The sequence below is a fragment of the Agrilus planipennis genome, unplaced genomic scaffold (genome assembly GCF_000699045.2).
Source record: "Agrilus planipennis isolate EAB-ADULT unplaced genomic scaffold, Apla_2.0 scaffold15, whole genome shotgun sequence".
In the NCBI taxonomy this organism is placed as follows: Eukaryota; Metazoa; Arthropoda; class Insecta; order Coleoptera; family Buprestidae; genus Agrilus; species Agrilus planipennis.
The window spans coordinates 1,786,915-1,803,378 of record NW_020438871.1 but is presented as its reverse complement, the minus strand read 5'-3'; the positions used below and the strand labels follow the sequence as shown (position 1 = coordinate 1,803,378).

Here is a 16,464-nt window from a genome sequence, read left to right as displayed (position 1 = left end):
GCTCGATGTACTATACACACATTTTGTAATTGTTTATGTTTTGGTTTCACGTAATAAGAGATCAGCTGAGTTATTAATTAAAAAATAAAAAGCAAATTTTTATTTGTACTGCTTAAAAAAAAAGGGGGTGGACATTGAAGGTATTATCTTGGTAACTTAAATTAGACAGTATTATCCTGTGAGGTGCTAGTCGTATACTGTGGAATTTTTATATATTTTTTTTTAGAAAAATATCCAACGAAAACGGTATCTAAATTTTAAATATTTTTAACAATAAATCAGAATAAGTCTTTTAAAACAATAACAAACGTGTTTTGGTATAATAAAATTTATTTCGCTAATCATTTTGTACCTTTTGCTTACTTTCTCTTGTCAATATGTAGATATACGTAAATCGCAATCAATTTTTTTTTAGTTGAGAAAGTAATTACATACGTAACAAGTTTTTCCTCTCTCTACACTTGGAACACATTGTTTTCTTACATATATTACGTCATGTCTTCCCTACACATCGGTTTGTGGAACACCTTGAATTAGTTGCGTCTTGCTTTTGGAAACTTTTCTTGTTGTCATTAGGGGAGTTCCCTTCCTACCTTCACTTGTAGGTTCCTTTAACGAAGCTGCACTTTCAGTCCTAAAAGAATTTGTGCTTATAGTCCTTGCAGGTCCTGTTGTCTGAACAACTCGCGGTTTATCTGTATACTCATACATTTCTGCCCCTCTGGCATTATCTACACCGCTATCTGGATCGTTTTCTTGTAGAAACAACTCGCCGTTATAATATCTATCGGACTGTCTAAAAACGGAAAGCAAAAACGTGGAGGGAAATTTCAAATTGTTTATTTCACTTCGTACCTTTTTGCATTTCTCCAAAGCATGCAGCAAACTACTACCAGAACGATTAAGAATAAACAACCGGCGGACATACTCCAAAATGCTATTTGTAATGGTTCTCGAGGTTCCCACCAAAACTGCAAAAATAATTATTATTTCTTAACTAAAAAGTTCTTAAGAATAAGATGAATTTTATTCTGGGTTCTTATATTTTAGTTAAACCCTGAAGATAATTTTTGTTTATTTTATTTAAAATTAGTGTCAAAATCAAAGTCAAGATTATGGTTTCGCCTTTTGGTGGAAGTCTTTAAGATAAACCTTCCACCAAAAGGAAAAATGAGAGTGGTGGTTTATTAAATTATTCTTTGCCTCTTTTAAGAATTTTTACCTCAGTTGTTGGAGGGTAAGTTGGCACCAAATGGCCCACTACCGTTGGAAGATACTGCGACCAAAATGCTGACTCGGTTTGACGATAATTCCATAAAATTGTTGAATTGTATGTGGTATTAATATTCAAATATTTAATTTGGCCCATTGTGGCTAACTCGAAATGTAAGCCTAATATCTGCGTGTGCGATGGATTTCTTAAATATTAAAAAAAAAAAAAATTATTATACACTTTAATCTAGATGATTCATATCTCTCTTACCCATATCTAGCAAAATCAGAGTATGCCTTCATAAAGAAATGACTCATGTTCCTATCGTTGTTAGTCCATTGATTCCTTGTGAATCTCAGTTTTGGTGGGAAAAATTCCACGTCCATAAATGGAGCACCGCAAAGTAAATAATGTTCTATGTCATGGGGTATTCTGGCCCAATGGGGAAGGTTGAAAGACTCTACGGTTGTATTGAGAACATACATGTAAACAGGGACGTCCTGTTCTATCAATAATTTTACCATTTTGTCATTTGGCGCCACGTATAGGAAGTCACTTAGCATCTGAAAAGTTGTAGAATTATTTATGGAAAAGCTACGTTTTTCACGGAGCATGTTACATTTATGTACTGATCTCTTATCAAAGTTTCGTTGTTTGGATCGGGCCAATACGTGTACATATACTTGATAGCTTCGTAGGTTCCATTTGGGTTAAGGGTGTAGTTATATCGAAGAACAAATTCCCTTATTTTTTGGTCGAAAAATTCTCGAGTTATTCGAAAATCTGGCGCCAAACTGCTATTTTCGGCTAGAACGAAAATGGGAAAATAAATATCGAATAATGATGGAGGTTACTCGCTTATTCCAGCATTGAATTTCCAATGGTAACGATAACTGTAAACTTCCAAATTTACAATTGTTTTTCTTTATTAGCTAGTAGCATTTCAAAACCAATTAGTCCGTAATTTTTGATATTATTGAACCACACAATTTTTTTTCGGATAAATTAAAAGCACTCACATACAAAATAAGCAGCTTCTTGTAGAGTAACTCCTGCCATATACTGCAATCCCCTATTGAATTGTCCCTTCCTTATTAAATTTTCCGGAAGATCCTTTATAAAATGCCAATCCTTTTCATACCATCCTTCGTAATAAGGAACGGTGACGTTCATGTCGATGACAGGACCCCATGGGAAGAAGCCTACTTGTGGTGGAAATTCGGCATTCCCTAATTCGTAAAAACTTCGACCCTGTTTCATGCAGTTCACCAGTTTCCACGATGACTCAATGCTGCAACCTAAAAGCTGCCCAAACACCCTACTTGTGTTCTGGGCCCTGTATTTATCTATTACAAATGCGGCGTCGGCTAATGCGGATCCACTCTGAAAATTAAATATTATTCATAATTTCTGTAATTACTATTATTAATATTGTAAAATAATAATTACTTGGGCTATAACTTTGGTAACAATATGTCGCGTTTGGGGTGCAACCATTAGAAGGCCTGCAGATGCTGCTCCAGCTCCTGGTCCAAAAAGTGTTATCTTATCTCTATTTCCATTAAAAAATTCTATATTATCGTAAACCCACTGTAACGCCATAGCTTGATCGAGTATGCCATAGTTCCCTGGCGAGTTGATATCCCCGGTACTTAAAAATCCTAAAACAATCAATTCGATAAATATACAAGGCGATTTAACTAGTAACAATTTATATAACCCACCCAATGCTCCCAATCGATAATTAATTGTGACGACAACGACTTCGTAAAATGTGGCAAGTATGTGACCGGGAAATAAGTTGGAAGCTCCATGCGTAAAATCTCCCCCGTGGATGTAGAACATCACTGGAAGCTTTTCGGCTACGCTTCCTATCTATAAAAGTAGTAGTTAAATTTATTTCTGAATTTTTACTTTACATTTGTCGTCTTACAGTTGGAGTGAAAATATTTAAATATAAACAGTCTTCGTCCATATCTCTGACTCCTTTCGAAGCTCCTGTGTATTTAATCGGTTGGGGGCAAGCCGGGCCGAAATCCGTCGCTTGGATAAGTTGCCATCCTTTATGTGACTTTGGTGGCTAAAATAATTGAAATCATTCATACGCCGATAATAAGAAATGAAGTTCAATAAATACCCTAAATCGACCTTCGTTAATAGGGGGCATGGCATAGGGGATTCCCAAGAAGACAATCGTTTTTCCCATTTCTCTTTCTATAGATTCAGAGCCAGGCCTGTAGAGAGAATCTGGATCTGGATTGTCGTAAAGATATACCTTGAAGCCCTGAACTTCGCCATGTCTTGTTCTGACAAATACGTCTCGTTCTTTTATTATGCTGTCTGGTCTCATTTTCCCTTGAAGGTCCTCCCTCCAACCTCCTAGCACACCAGGATATATTGGTTCTTGGTTGCCTTGCTGTTTAAAAATTTTAATTTCGAAGTGATTCATTGAAAGAACTGCCAGTGAAAAATAATTGTTGGCTATCTCTTTTGAAGAGGCCGTTAATAAACCATAAGGCTCTGTCAGGAGGGGGTTGTGGTAGAAGGCTATTGTAAACCATATGCGAAGGGGGGTTAATACTGAAGCAACATAGTTATCAACAGTGCACACTATCAGGGAGGGAAGATGTGAATAAAACTTTAATGGGCCAGTGTGGTCGGAAAATTTATTTTTGTGAATATTTCATTTCAAAAATATTAAAAATACCACGTTATTCTATGGGATAGGGACAAAGATAAAATCATGATGGAGCATGTGGGGGTAGGGGGATTAAAAAGGAATATGGTTTATGGAGATACTCTAAGAAATAAAACAACAATTCGGTTATTTGTTACTAAATATTTCAAAATAGGCAAGTTTGTTTCAGTAAAATCCAATTCAGTTCGTGATAAAGCAATAGATGTAACGCTAAAAATGATCAAAGCGTTGTAACTTTTTTGGCACATTTGGAAGACAGCATTAACTGGAAATTTTGTTACATAAAATAAAAAACGTTAAAAAGAAGCAGGTATGGTCATTATCAAGGTTGCTCTTTAAGTTTATGACACTCACCATCATATGATATTGAACTTTATAAATAAGAGGCACAATTCAACGCAAAATCTTTATTTAGAGGAGGAGTTCAACGGGCTTTTATTCTTAATTAAAATTGTGGTAAAGTTAAAATAGGACGCGCACGCTTGAACGAGTTCCTTCGAAAAAGAAATTGAAACTGAACTTCCAAGTAGTGGTTTTGACCTAAGAAAACCATTAATATTTTCTAAAATTTCTGAATTTTCATTTAAACATTACTTATTTGTTCCCAATTATAAACGCCTAATTATTTTAATAACTGTTAAAAACAAAATAACCTTAGAATGAAGGTTTAAACAAATTTAGTTATATGGTATTTAGGTACTCATTTGTTTTTACAAAATAAGTAAAAAAAATAATATAATAATAATTTCTGGAAATTAAAAAAAAATAAAAAATATAGAAAGGGTTCGTACCTGGTCGTACTTGAACCTAGGATCCTGGTTGACCCTTCTGGGGTCTCCAGGTTGTCCACGGGAGTTATAATAAGTGTTCGGTTGATACTGACTGTATCTTCTATTATTGTAGGTGAACGTCCTGTAGTCCCGATCCCCGGGTTCGGGGGGATTATACGTCTGATAAGGATTATTTTGTCCGTAATACACATCACCCTGATTGTTTTGACCGCTCGCAAACTTCACATACAATTCACAACAAACAAAAACTTTTAAAAAATCCCATACTACTTGTTTACACAAACGCGCCATTTTAGTTTACCTGTAACTTACGTCACTCAGGTGTGCCCAGCAGTTAACTTTTACCTCTAACTTTCGGTTGCTTGAATCAGCAGCAGGATTAAAGAGCCTCATGACACAAAGCCACAAGTTTGAACAGAAAAAAAAAAAAATACACACACAAAGCTCGAACGCAATCCAGATAGACGAATCATGCAGGTAATATTCGTACGTGGTTACATTATGATAAAAGCGTTTATCAAACGATATGAGTTGCCTGATAAAATGCAAAAACAACACTGGTAGGAATTGAACTAGCTAGAGCGAACACAATGCATGTAATAATGCAAGTGTGGGAGTTTCTCTTAATTACTATCGAGCTGTGGTATTTAAGAACTAATGGAATAAACTTGTCTCCCTGTTACCTTCTTCGGTATAATTAATAAAACTAGTGGATAATTAAAAGATTTCTGCTTGTATTTCTACGATTACATCGTTGCTATGGTCACACCTACTATAGGCGACATGTAATACAACCCACAATGAATCATTTAATTGAGCCCGATCATTCGTTTTAATTAAAAATAAAGAAATGAACTGTTTTAGAGAAGCACCTACCTACAGAACCATTTTTTCAGCGACATATTGGAAACTTTTTTAAAACTTTTTCTTTTATAACATGAAGTTGGTTGAACAAACTGTAAAGTATTTTAATTTGATAAATACAATTAATACATAGTTACATCATTATTAAGCTTTCACTAATTTTGAGAAAGAAATAGGTACATACTAGTAAATTTTAACAATGACCATTAAATTTGAATGATCCTGCACTATACTTATGCGCAACTTTAAAGGTTATTTGTAACACAAAAAAAAACTGATGTGGTGTTAAGAAAATAAGGAAAAACTTTTGGTTTTGTTGTACTAGTTTTTCGTATAACGTGCTATAGAAAGTAAAGAAAGTAATTAATTATAATAGGTATTACATATTTTTAATACGCGGTCTTCTTAATTGTTAGAGTTTTCCCAAACCGATTTCATTGGTTGTTGCATTATTAAGGGAAGGGGAACCATGTGTTACGGAAACTTCTTGCAGGCTCCTGAATCATGGTAGGTCGTGCTTTAGTTCAGTGATGGTTCAATTCCTGACCCTACTTACCCTCTAGGTTTCATGTAACATGTGCAATAGAGCGATTTTATAAAGACGCTTTTTATTATAAAAAAAATGTTAACTAGCTTTTGGTGTTAAAAAAAAAAAATAGTAGATAATTACCGGTTTTCGTTATTTTTTCCTGCTACCATGGCCGAGGACGTGCTACACATTTCAAATCTTCCGCAAAATTTAGATTTTCACATAGTGACTCTCTTTGAAAAGTTGGAAACTCTAAGACAAGAAAATGGTTGTAATAGAAAAAGTTTTTTGAAACTTCCGATGAAGGCGGAAATTCGTACATTAGAATTTTGGCGGTCAGTTATTTGTGAGTGCATTGCTTCTTTTTGCTGTGTCTTTATTGTATGTGGGGCGGCAGCTGGTACAGGGGTTGGTGCGTCGGCGGCAAGTATTCTTCTTGCCACTGCTCTTGCAGCTGGTTTTGCAATGACTACACTTTCACAGTGTTTTTTACACATTTCCGGTAAGTAACTACTATTTTCACCCTTTATTTAACCATTCAATTCATATAGTTCCATTTTCATATCATTTATTAAAAAATCAAATAACTGGCGCAAACAGAAGTTACGATTTTATATCTGATTAATAAAATTTCAGGTGGTCACATCAATCCTTCGGTGACAGTAGCGATGGTAGTTACCAAAAGAATAACCATTATCAGGGCTGTTATGTATGTGATAGCTCAAAGTGGTGGAGCTGTAGCAGGGGTAGCTTTTCTTTATGGGTAAGTTCTCTAAATTATCCTATTTTCAATGCAACTGCAATTAATTTGCGTTAAGATGAATATTTTTTTGGTAGAATTTTATTACTTCTGCTTGTGGTTTTTGTATTTAAATTTAAAAGTTCAATCTGCTCTTCGAAAAGTGACCGTACGAAATTCAACGAGTTATTTAAGTAATGAGTTACATCCTGCTGATGATTGAAAAAACTGAAAATTAAAAAGGACACTTGAATCGTTTAGTAAAAGTACTACGAATATGAGGAAGTCGTTCTTTAATCCTGCACAATTATTAATAACATTATACAATAAATAATTATTTGCAAATATTATGCGGGGATTTGTAAGGTAAGGTTTCAAAATCAGTCTTGGTGATGAAATATTCATTTTATTAAATGTTATGTAGTTACAAGGTACAAAACAAAGTTAGAAATTTATGCGGGGGTCGAACAGATTCAGAAATCCCTTCGAACGTGCGTCTTTCTGTTTTCGGCGGCTTTTCAAATCCTATAATTTCAGTAACAACGCGTATCAAAGAATAAGGGGGGCAACGGACTAAGAATTCTTACCTGAATCTTAATTTACCTGAACCATTTGTCGGGGGTTCTTGCAGCTGCTGTTCTGTTTGGATGCCATCCGCTCACAGTTTGAAAGCTGCAGGAAATACACAATAATAGCTGCTCCGGTTATCTGATCTTCAATAGATAGGTATATTACTACACCCTTCGAGGGCTACGGCCTTAGCGATACTCACCTATGTGTATGTGTACGAAAGCTTTGCACTTTCTTTAAAAAAAAAAAAAATTAATGAAATTTTTTCGATAAAGTTTTAGCGAATTGTAGGTAGGTATTTATTAGAAGAGGGAAGCTTTATATCAATCATTCCATGTGAATCAATTTTTAGGGCAGGGTAAATNTCACCTATGTGTATGTGTACGAAAGCTTTGCACTTTCTTTAAAAAAAAAAAAAATTAATGAAATTTTTTCGATAAAGTTTTAGCGAATTGTAGGTAGGTATTTATTAGAAGAGGGAAGCTTTATATCAATCATTCCATGTGAATCAATTTTTAGGGCAGGGTAAATACATACTTTATTGGGTTAATCGGATCAATGATAAATAATTTGATTAGCTGTGCACTTGTTCGTCGCAATCGTGGGAAAACCGTGCATAGCAGATTTCGCATATTATTCAGCAATTGATTGTGGTTGTTCGAAAGACCCCATAAAATAATCCCTTTCGCTGCACCATGAGGTGCGACAATGTATATTAATTCGGTGTACATTGGTGATATCATCCTGCCTACACCGCAAACGCCCTCCTTCCTCGTGCCAGAGGGAGTCAGCCCTAAAAATTCACTTGTCCCAAAGCTCTCCAGAGATTTGCTTATTGTTCTTTTTTTATGATACGCGAACATTTCGTGAGAGATAGTCTCTCCTGTTTATTTTTAATCCTTAACGGCAGTTTTTCTTCGATGTTCACACACTTGATTCGTAACCCGCGGAAAGACAAAATAAACGCATGTGGATGACATCTGTTGGATCGCAACTATTTTTAGACACTGGAGTTTTTTTCCTGCAGGATCGCCATACGAGAGTCCCATTTTTAAGGAAGATCTGTTCTTTCTTAAAAACAAATGAAACCACTGTAGCATCGTAAAACTTTATTAACTCAGAGCCAACTTTACCAAACCGTAATTGTAGTGATACATTATTATTCTGAAAATAAATTTCTTGAATTCTTTTTTGCCCACTACACACTTCCTCAAATTAATGAGGAAAAATTTTTTGTTGCTGTTGTCACATTATTATTCGTTTGTTTTGTGTGCACATTGATGTGTGCTACAATTTATTCAAAATTTAATAGCCAGGCTTTGAACGGGGGTGTTAATAAATAACTCGCAGCACGTGTGCCACAGCATGTCTTACCACCTGGCATTTTCCTCACCCTATTGCCTTTAAGTAGGGACAACTACTTGTTCCCAATTTCCGTTCATCATGCCTCAAGTTTTTACCTAGTAAAATATTAGTTCAGTATGGTTTTAAACATCTGCTCGTGCGCCCTCTCTTTCCTCTCAAATCCTTGCAGATTATAAAATCTCCACCGAAAACATCTGTATTGTGCTTAATTTGAAAATGTATCCATCGCTTCACACTTCATACTACGTAACAATTAATTTAAATAACGTATTAAATATGTTCATCAGCCGCATATTTGAGTAGATACTGTTTTCATCATTTGAATGGAATTTAATGAAAGAGAACTACCTACTGGCGAAACAATATTTGCAATGATTTCCTTCTTGAAATGATACTCCTTTTCATTTCTCAAGGTTTATTGGTCTTTCTGAAAGATGGAAATAGCTTCCTTTGATAAAACTCAATATCAGGTTTTAATATCAGCAGCTTATGTTTCCAAATAATTTCTTTCTAGGTATGAAATTATTACTTCGATGTCGCTAGCATATTTGCAATAACTTCTTACGGTATCTCCTTAAGAAATAGATAAGAGTCATATACGATTTCTGTTGTTGTTGTTATCCGAAAAGAATTCCAATTAATTTGCTAAAAATTTCTGAAAAGTCCTTGCGAAACATATTTGTAATTACGTTATAATTACATGTATACTTTTCTTAAATAAAAAATAATTGTTCTTGAAACTTGAGCTTTCGATAGGAGGCCCCATTAACTTTGTCCAAAATTGTAAAATTGACCAATTCAATTCAATTCAATTTACATTCACCGCAGACGTTGGTGATTATCCGTAATGGGCTTTCTATAAAAGCCGTCATAAAATTAATATGTGTATCAAATAGCGGAACATTTTCGGTCATAATCAGCTGAAATATTCTCATGTCGACAACGCTTTAAACTGTGGAGTAACAGTTGAATAATAAAGATATCACTATCGATAATAATCGGTCTACTTGATCTCCCTTGTCGTTCACCCCAAATGGTTCTCTTTGTTAAAGTGCACTTGTACAGCAAGTCACCCTTGATAAAAATTTACAGTATCAATTTTGAATTTATTTAGTCGGCTGCAATCAGAAGGGCGCTTTTTGGTTCTCACGGACACACAACTGAATGTGCGTGTGTATTTGGCCACAACAATTCAAAGAATATTTGTTAAATTAAACTCTTCGATTAAAATTCCGCTTGGGAAACAAAGTAAATAAAATTTTAAGAAACTGGTAATAGCAGATGTTCTTCGTAGACATCAAGCCCGTTGCACGCATACTGTATTTAATAATTTGCAGCTGCTGCTGAGTTGCCCTTAGAATTCGTCAATCTGCTTAAAACAGCCACCCAAGAATTAGTTTTTAATTCAAATTTAATTCGATATGGAAATACGTAACTTGGTCTATAAACACGTAGAAATTAAATTCGCTGTTAGAAATCATCCGACGCTAATTACTGTGGATACATACGGATCCATATTTGAAAAAAAAATATATTTTATTAAACTTTACAGTTAATAATTACTGCCCCTTACATTTTTTTAAGTTTATGAATAATTAATTTTTAAAAAGGGATCCCTCAGTTAGCGTTTACATATTTTGTTGGGCAGGCAGGTACTTTCGAAATTTTTGCTGCGGAGTATTCGAAATATTTCATTACCAAACGGAACAGGTGGCTCAGGACCTGTTCTCGGAACGAGAATGTGAACAAAGTAAGTTCATTTTTTAACCATTGTGTACAGTTAGCGCGTGCCGTGTTTAGGACACCCCAGGGACGTTTTCAGACCGGCTCTCCGGAGTTCCAAACTGTATTAGTTGAGTTAAACCCATTTATGTAAGGGTGCACTAACTGTAGTGGGGTCATGCTCTACTGAATTAAAGGCAATTGTTCCCTCATTAAAATCAATTATAAAAAGCAGTACTCGTTATAATGTCGCTCTCTACAGAATATTAGCTCAGCGGTTAATATGATATTTTAAGTTGCCGACCAAGCAAAATCTCTGTAACGTTGTTGTAGTGTTCCATTCTGAGAATTAAATATTTTATGTCGTATTTGTAATAATTTCTCCAATCAAGACGTTCATCAAAAACCACACACAGAAATTATATCTTCTACCTCCAATAATAACTATAATAAGCAATTTTCTCAAAATAGAAAAATAACTGTGTTAAGTGCCATTTTCACATTCATAAAAACTTACGATCAATTTGATAAACCAAAAGGGTTTTTGTACCTATAATCTACTTTGAGCAATTTTAATTATTGTTTGCATACACCACAAACAAGATTAATAAATACAGGTACTTGTCACAATAGGGCCCTGACATTTTTTTTATTTTAGAGTGACTGTTCCTGGCTATCAAGGAAACTTAAAGGCAGCAGTTCAACATACAGCATCTGCAGCAGCCTGGGAGCGTTTTGGCGTAGAACTAATCCTTACTTTTCTCATAGTATTAACATATTTAATGTCGATAGATTCTTATAATAAATACATGGGAAGTACATCTCTTACGATCGGGGCATCATATGCGGCGTGTTCATTTGTTTCCGTAAGTTTTATATTCGAACCTTAAGAATATCGTAATGCCAAATTGATTCTTCCGTTGTAGATGCCTTATTTAAATCCGGCACGAGCATTGGGACTTTCGTTTGTTTTAAGTAAATGGGAAGGTCACTGGGTCTACTGGATAGGTCCTCTACTTGGAGGTATTACCTCAGGTCTTCTCTACGAATACGTTTTCAATAAGCAGAGGACGAGTCGTCCCAAGGATTCGGCCGATGGGGATTCGTCGAGCATAAACTCAGACGAAGATACTTACGACGATTTAGACAAACCTGTTGGTACAAAATTCACTGGTTCCACTTACAATAGTTATAGACCAGCAGGAAGTAGTAACGCGGGNTCCATATTTGAAAAAAAAATATATTTTATTAAACTTTACAGTTAATAATTACTGCCCCTTACATTTTTTTAAGTTTATGAATAATTAATTTTTAAAAAGGGATCCCTCAGTTAGCGTTTACATATTTTGTTGGGCAGGCAGGTACTTTCGAAATTTTTGCTGCGGAGTATTCGAAATATTTCATTACCAAACGGAACAGGTGGCTCAGGACCTGTTCTCGGAACGAGAATGTGAACAAAGTAAGTTCATTTTTTAACCATTGTGTACAGTTAGCGCGTGCCGTGTTTAGGACACCCCAGGGACGTTTTCAGACCGGCTCTCCGGAGTTCCAAACTGTATTAGTTGAGTTAAACCCATTTATGTAAGGGTGCACTAACTGTAGTGGGGTCATGCTCTACTGAATTAAAGGCAATTGTTCCCTCATTAAAATCAATTATAAAAAGCAGTACTCGTTATAATGTCGCTCTCTACAGAATATTAGCTCAGCGGTTAATATGATATTTTAAGTTGCCGACCAAGCAAAATCTCTGTAACGTTGTTGTAGTGTTCCATTCTGAGAATTAAATATTTTATGTCGTATTTGTAATAATTTCTCCAATCAAGACGTTCATCAAAAACCACACACAGAAATTATATCTTCTACCTCCAATAATAACTATAATAAGCAATTTTCTCAAAATAGAAAAATAACTGTGTTAAGTGCCATTTTCACATTCATAAAAACTTACGATCAATTTGATAAACCAAAAGGGTTTTTGTACCTATAATCTACTTTGAGCAATTTTAATTATTGTTTGCATACACCACAAACAAGATTAATAAATACAGGTACTTGTCACAATAGGGCCCTGACATTTTTTTTATTTTAGAGTGACTGTTCCTGGCTATCAAGGAAACTTAAAGGCAGCAGTTCAACATACAGCATCTGCAGCAGCCTGGGAGCGTTTTGGCGTAGAACTAATCCTTACTTTTCTCATAGTATTAACATATTTAATGTCGATAGATTCTTATAATAAATACATGGGAAGTACATCTCTTACGATCGGGGCATCATATGCGGCGTGTTCATTTGTTTCCGTAAGTTTTATATTCGAACCTTAAGAATATCGTAATGCCAAATTGATTCTTCCGTTGTAGATGCCTTATTTAAATCCGGCACGAGCTTTGGGACTTTCGTTTGTTTTAAGTAAATGGGAAGGTCACTGGGTCTACTGGATAGGTCCTCTACTTGGAGGTATTACCTCAGGTCTTCTCTACGAATACGTTTTCAATAAGCAGAGGACGAGTCGTCCCAAGGATTCGGCCGATGGGGATTCGTCGAGCATAAACTCAGACGAAGATACTTACGACGATTTAGACAAACCTGTTGGTACAAAATTCACTGGTTCCACTTACAATAGTTATAGACCAGCAGGAAGTAGTAACGCGGGAGTTAGCTACTGCGCAAGTCTTACATCCGCAAGTCTATATGCCGCTCCTCCAACAAAATTGGAGAGGGTCGAATCACTTTATGGAGGAACAAAATCCCTTTATTGCAAATCTCCACCTCTTACAAGAGCCAACCTAAATAGATCACAATCCGTCTATACGAAATCTAACAGCGGTTCAAACAAAGATACCCTTCCTCGATCTGGACCATTAGTACCAGCTCAATCATTGTATCCGATCCGTTTAAATCAGCAGCAAAATCACGTACAGAACCAAAACGTCCAAAATCAATTGCAACAAAGATCAGAAAGTATTTACGGAATTAGAGGAAATTCTCAGCGTCCAGAGGGTGCTTATGGAACAAGTAATGGTAATAATGGCCCTTTTCAGGGAAGAAGTACTAATACTACCACCGCAACCACTGATAAGTATGAAGATACGCAAAAACCGACCAGAAATAACAGGCCCGAATCTATGTATGGAATGAGTCAGAGTAGAAGAGGGCAATCAGCGCAGTCTGATGATTCCAGTTACAGTTCATATCATGGATCAGTTTCACGTAGTAATACAGCTAACAGTACTTACAATGGGCCAACTAGCAATTTTTCTAGTAAAGGCAGTAATGGTGGAAGCAGCACTTATGGCGTGAGATCCGATATTAGGAAATCCCCGCCCACACAGTTAATCACTGCTACTCCACATAGCGCATCTTATCATCATAATAATTTGCCACAACATTCCCCTTCATCTCAATACTAATAGACTTTGTGTATAGAAAGGCACGTTAGTTACGTATTTATCATTGTGAATATATGTAAAGTTACCTATAAACGTTCTTAAACGTAATAATAAAGTAATATAAGGTTTTGACTGGTATTAATATTATATATAAAAGAAGTTATGAGTTCTGTCAGCACAGGGCAAAGTAGTATTACGTGGTTAAAATCAGCAATTTTTTATGCTGAAATGTACGATGTGTTGCATACCTATTTACAAACAATTCCTTTAAATTTTAATCGTTGATTACTATATATCTATTAAAAAATCATAATGGCCGACGTCAGTAACAATGCGAAAACAATTGAAAAAGAATGATGGCCGACAACTGCAACAATTAGAAAAAATGATGGCCGACAACTGCAACAATTAGAAAAGAATGATGGCCGACACTACGTCATAGTGAAGCAATTTCAAATAATTTTTAACACAAAGAAAGTGATTAAACAAATTGTTCACAAAAGTGAATTTCGACCACTTCGACATTTTCGAGCTCAAGGGGGGAAGAACTAGTATATTGTGTTATTTATTTTTTGCCTCTTACTTAAATTGCAAACGTATTTAATAAGAATATCACAACGTTCTCTAAGGTATTTGAAGGGATTTCTTTCAAATTAATGATAATGAAAACAATATGGTATGTGGAAATGAGACAACAAAACTAAATTGTTTCCTTATTTCCATTATGCAATTATAATATTTTCATTGCTACCTGTAAATCTGTAGTAACTGCTTAGTTTGTCGTTTATGGGTAAAAAATAGCATACTTGAACACACGCAACACCTTGTATATTCTTTAAAGATCTTCCCAGTAGATGTATCGTTTACACACCCTATGTTCTAGAAATAGTATAATGTCAAGTTAAAATATTTGTACAATAACCTCAAAATTAAACGTCAGATTTATAGTAATTATTAACAAATTTTATTTATTCGTTATTATATTAAATTTATGAAGGAGTAATAAGAAATCTCGTTATGTAAAAGTCACTATTAACCTCGGAGTTTTCATTGAAAATTTATATATTTACAATGAGTGCAAATAGTGCTAACAGTGGTGACTTAGAAACCCGAGAAGAATATATGAAGAAATTGTTATCATGGATTGAAGATGCCAAGAACTGGCAAAAAGACCAGCTACAACACCTGGAAAGAGCTAGAACTAATTCAGGAAACCCTAATGAAGTTCCTTTTTTACTAAGTACGTAAACTAAAAATTGAAGCTATTTTTAAGTAACAGCTTTTATTTTCAGATCAAGAAACACTTGATGGTTATGAGTATATTGTTCCACCACTGTGGAAAAGGGTTGTAGCAGAACTAATTGACTTTTGTTTTCTTTTTATTGTTAAAACATTTATTATATTCTCAATACTAGAAAGTTTTGATATTATGTGAGTATAGTTCAAAAGACCCAAGATACAAGGGTGTACTAATACATTTCTTTCAGATCTGCTGATGATCTGGGAATTTTTAACAAAAATTTACAAAATGCTGATATCATGTACCATATGTCCATGGAGTTTTTAATATTAGAAATACTGCATAGATTTGTGGTATTTTGTTATGAGGTAATAAAATATTCTTAATAGCAAATCCATTTAGATTATATAAAAATTTATTTACTTAAAGGAGTGTATGATTATTTGAAATACATAGTTCAATATTTTTAGACATTATGGTTGAGTTTAGGGCCAAGAGCAACACCTGGGAAAATGTTTATGGGTCTTATGGTTGTTGAGGCAACTGTTGTAGCCCCTATTGAAGGTCGTGCACATGAGACTGTAAAAGTATTTACAGGTACTCAATTAACAATTAAAGAAGCTTTAACAAGGTCTATTGTCAAAAGTCTAACTTTTGCAATACCCCTTTGCTTTGCTATACTGTTTTTCAAACACAACCGCACTGGTTATGATTTAATGTCCCATACTATTGTTGTACAGTACAATCCAAATCCCCCTCCTGCAATATTATTTTAATTTAAAGTTTTGTACATGTATATTTTACCTACTTAAATTTTATAGAGGGACCATAAAATGTATCCTCAATATATGTGATTATATGTATACTTAAATACTGTACCATACCTTTTACGTTTGGTTTTTTTTTTGTTACTTCATACTTAATTTTTTTAATAGTCATAGTATACCAAAACTATTGTAAATGTAATGTATTTTGTGATTAATAAAGACGCTATTTGTATAAATATTTATTGTGAAAAAGTTACAATAAGTATGGCTTGCACAACTTTAAACTAACTATTTTGAAAATTGGAAACATGTTCAAAAATATTTACAATATTTAAGTGCAATTTCATAAATATTTATCACAGGAAAGATTAAATTCAAGAATGAATTTATTTATAAGTAATATACAAGGTGTGCATTACAGATCGTCAAAATCGCAATGGTAACTAAATTAAAATAGTCATGGAATGTAAAAAAACCATTTAGTAATACTGTAGTAAATATTAATATTAGTAATTTAATAAAATACCAAACAGAATTTTGTTAAATTGATTAATTACTCGTGTTATCACTAATTTTGAGA

At 34.4% G+C, this 16,464-nt stretch overlaps 5 protein-coding genes across 10 annotated transcripts in view; 2 read left to right on the top strand and 3 right to left on the bottom strand.

The window, feature by feature from the left end:
• Positions 1-16,464, bottom strand: part of LOC108737595 (nucleolysin TIA-1) — a 744,862-nt gene that overhangs the window by 464,528 nt on the left and 263,870 nt on the right. The gene's annotated exons all lie outside the window — the stretch shown is intronic.
• Positions 370-5,600, bottom strand: LOC108737576 (neuroligin-4, Y-linked). 2 transcript variants are annotated; one of them, XM_018470495.2, is made up of 12 exons: positions 4,703-5,600; positions 3,351-3,629; positions 3,147-3,293; positions 2,938-3,088; positions 2,663-2,874; positions 2,233-2,596; positions 1,833-2,020; positions 1,484-1,776; positions 1,223-1,418; positions 856-971; positions 710-796; positions 370-634 (listed from the first exon to the last, which is right to left on the bottom strand). In XM_018470495.2, exons 1-12 carry the CDS (start codon positions 4,991-4,993, stop codon positions 505-507), a joined length of 2,454 nt encoding a protein of 817 aa, XP_018325997.1. In that variant the 5' UTR covers positions 4,994-5,600; the 3' UTR covers positions 370-504. The 2 variants fall into 2 exon arrangements, with proteins under 2 accessions (XP_018325997.1, XP_018325996.1); XM_018470494.2 differs by having other exon boundaries at positions 370-796; positions 4,703-5,599.
• On the top strand, positions 5,934-14,007 carry LOC108737577 (neurogenic protein big brain). Its single transcript, XM_025977931.1, has 4 exons — positions 5,934-6,597; positions 6,732-6,858; positions 11,150-11,357; positions 12,849-14,007. Exons 1-4 carry the CDS (start codon positions 6,264-6,266, stop codon positions 13,896-13,898), a joined length of 1,719 nt encoding a protein of 572 aa, XP_025833716.1. The 5' UTR covers positions 5,934-6,263; the 3' UTR covers positions 13,899-14,007.
• On the bottom strand, positions 6,983-8,587 carry LOC108737582. Its single transcript, XM_025978126.1, has 3 exons — positions 7,942-8,587; positions 7,774-7,805; positions 6,983-7,547 (listed from the first exon to the last, which is right to left on the bottom strand). The coding sequence occupies exons 1-3, from the start codon at positions 8,265-8,267 to the stop codon at positions 7,429-7,431; spliced, it is 477 nt and encodes a 158-aa protein (XP_025833911.1). The 5' UTR covers positions 8,268-8,587; the 3' UTR covers positions 6,983-7,428.
• The window catches only part of LOC108737581 (protein FAM8A1), a 9,448-nt gene continuing 7,754 nt past the window's right edge, over positions 14,771-16,464 (top strand). Inside the window, exons 1-4 of the mRNA XM_025978075.1 lie at positions 14,771-15,117; positions 15,170-15,308; positions 15,365-15,485; positions 15,588-15,647. Of these exons, the coding sequence (XP_025833860.1) occupies positions 14,949-15,117; positions 15,170-15,308; positions 15,365-15,485; positions 15,588-15,647 (489 nt within the window). The 5' untranslated portion in view covers positions 14,771-14,948. The remainder of the gene's footprint in view (positions 15,118-15,169; positions 15,309-15,364; positions 15,486-15,587; positions 15,648-16,464) is intronic.

Excerpts from the sequence above, each read along its gene's own strand:
- LOC108737576 (XM_018470494.2), bottom strand. The coding sequence starts at position 4,993 with ATGGCGCGTTTGTGTAAACAAGTAGTATGGGATTTTTTAAAAGTTTTT. Across the intron at positions 3,089-3,146 it reads TAAATATTTTCACTCCAACT|ATAGGAAGCGTAGCCGAAAA; the intron begins GTAAGACGACAA and ends CTACTTTTATAG. Across the intron at positions 2,021-2,232 it reads AGAAGCTGCTTATTTTGTAT|CCGAAAATAGCAGTTTGGCG; the intron begins GTGAGTGCTTTT and ends TTTTCGTTCTAG.
- LOC108737577 (XM_025977931.1), top strand. The coding sequence starts at position 6,264 with ATGGCCGAGGACGTGCTACACATTTCAAATCTTCCGCAAAATTTAGAT. Across the intron at positions 6,598-6,731 it reads GTGTTTTTTACACATTTCCG|GTGGTCACATCAATCCTTCG; the intron begins GTAAGTAACTAC and ends ATAAAATTTCAG. Across the intron at positions 6,859-11,149 it reads GGGGTAGCTTTTCTTTATGG|AGTGACTGTTCCTGGCTATC; the intron begins GTAAGTTCTCTA and ends TTTTTATTTTAG.
- LOC108737582 (XM_025978126.1), bottom strand. The coding sequence starts at position 8,267 with ATGTTCGCGTATCATAAAAAAAGAACAATAAGCAAATCTCTGGAGAGC. Across the intron at positions 7,806-7,941 it reads GATCCGATTAACCCAATAAA|AAAGTGCAAAGCTTTCGTAC; the intron begins GTATGTATTTAC and ends TTTTTTTTAAAG.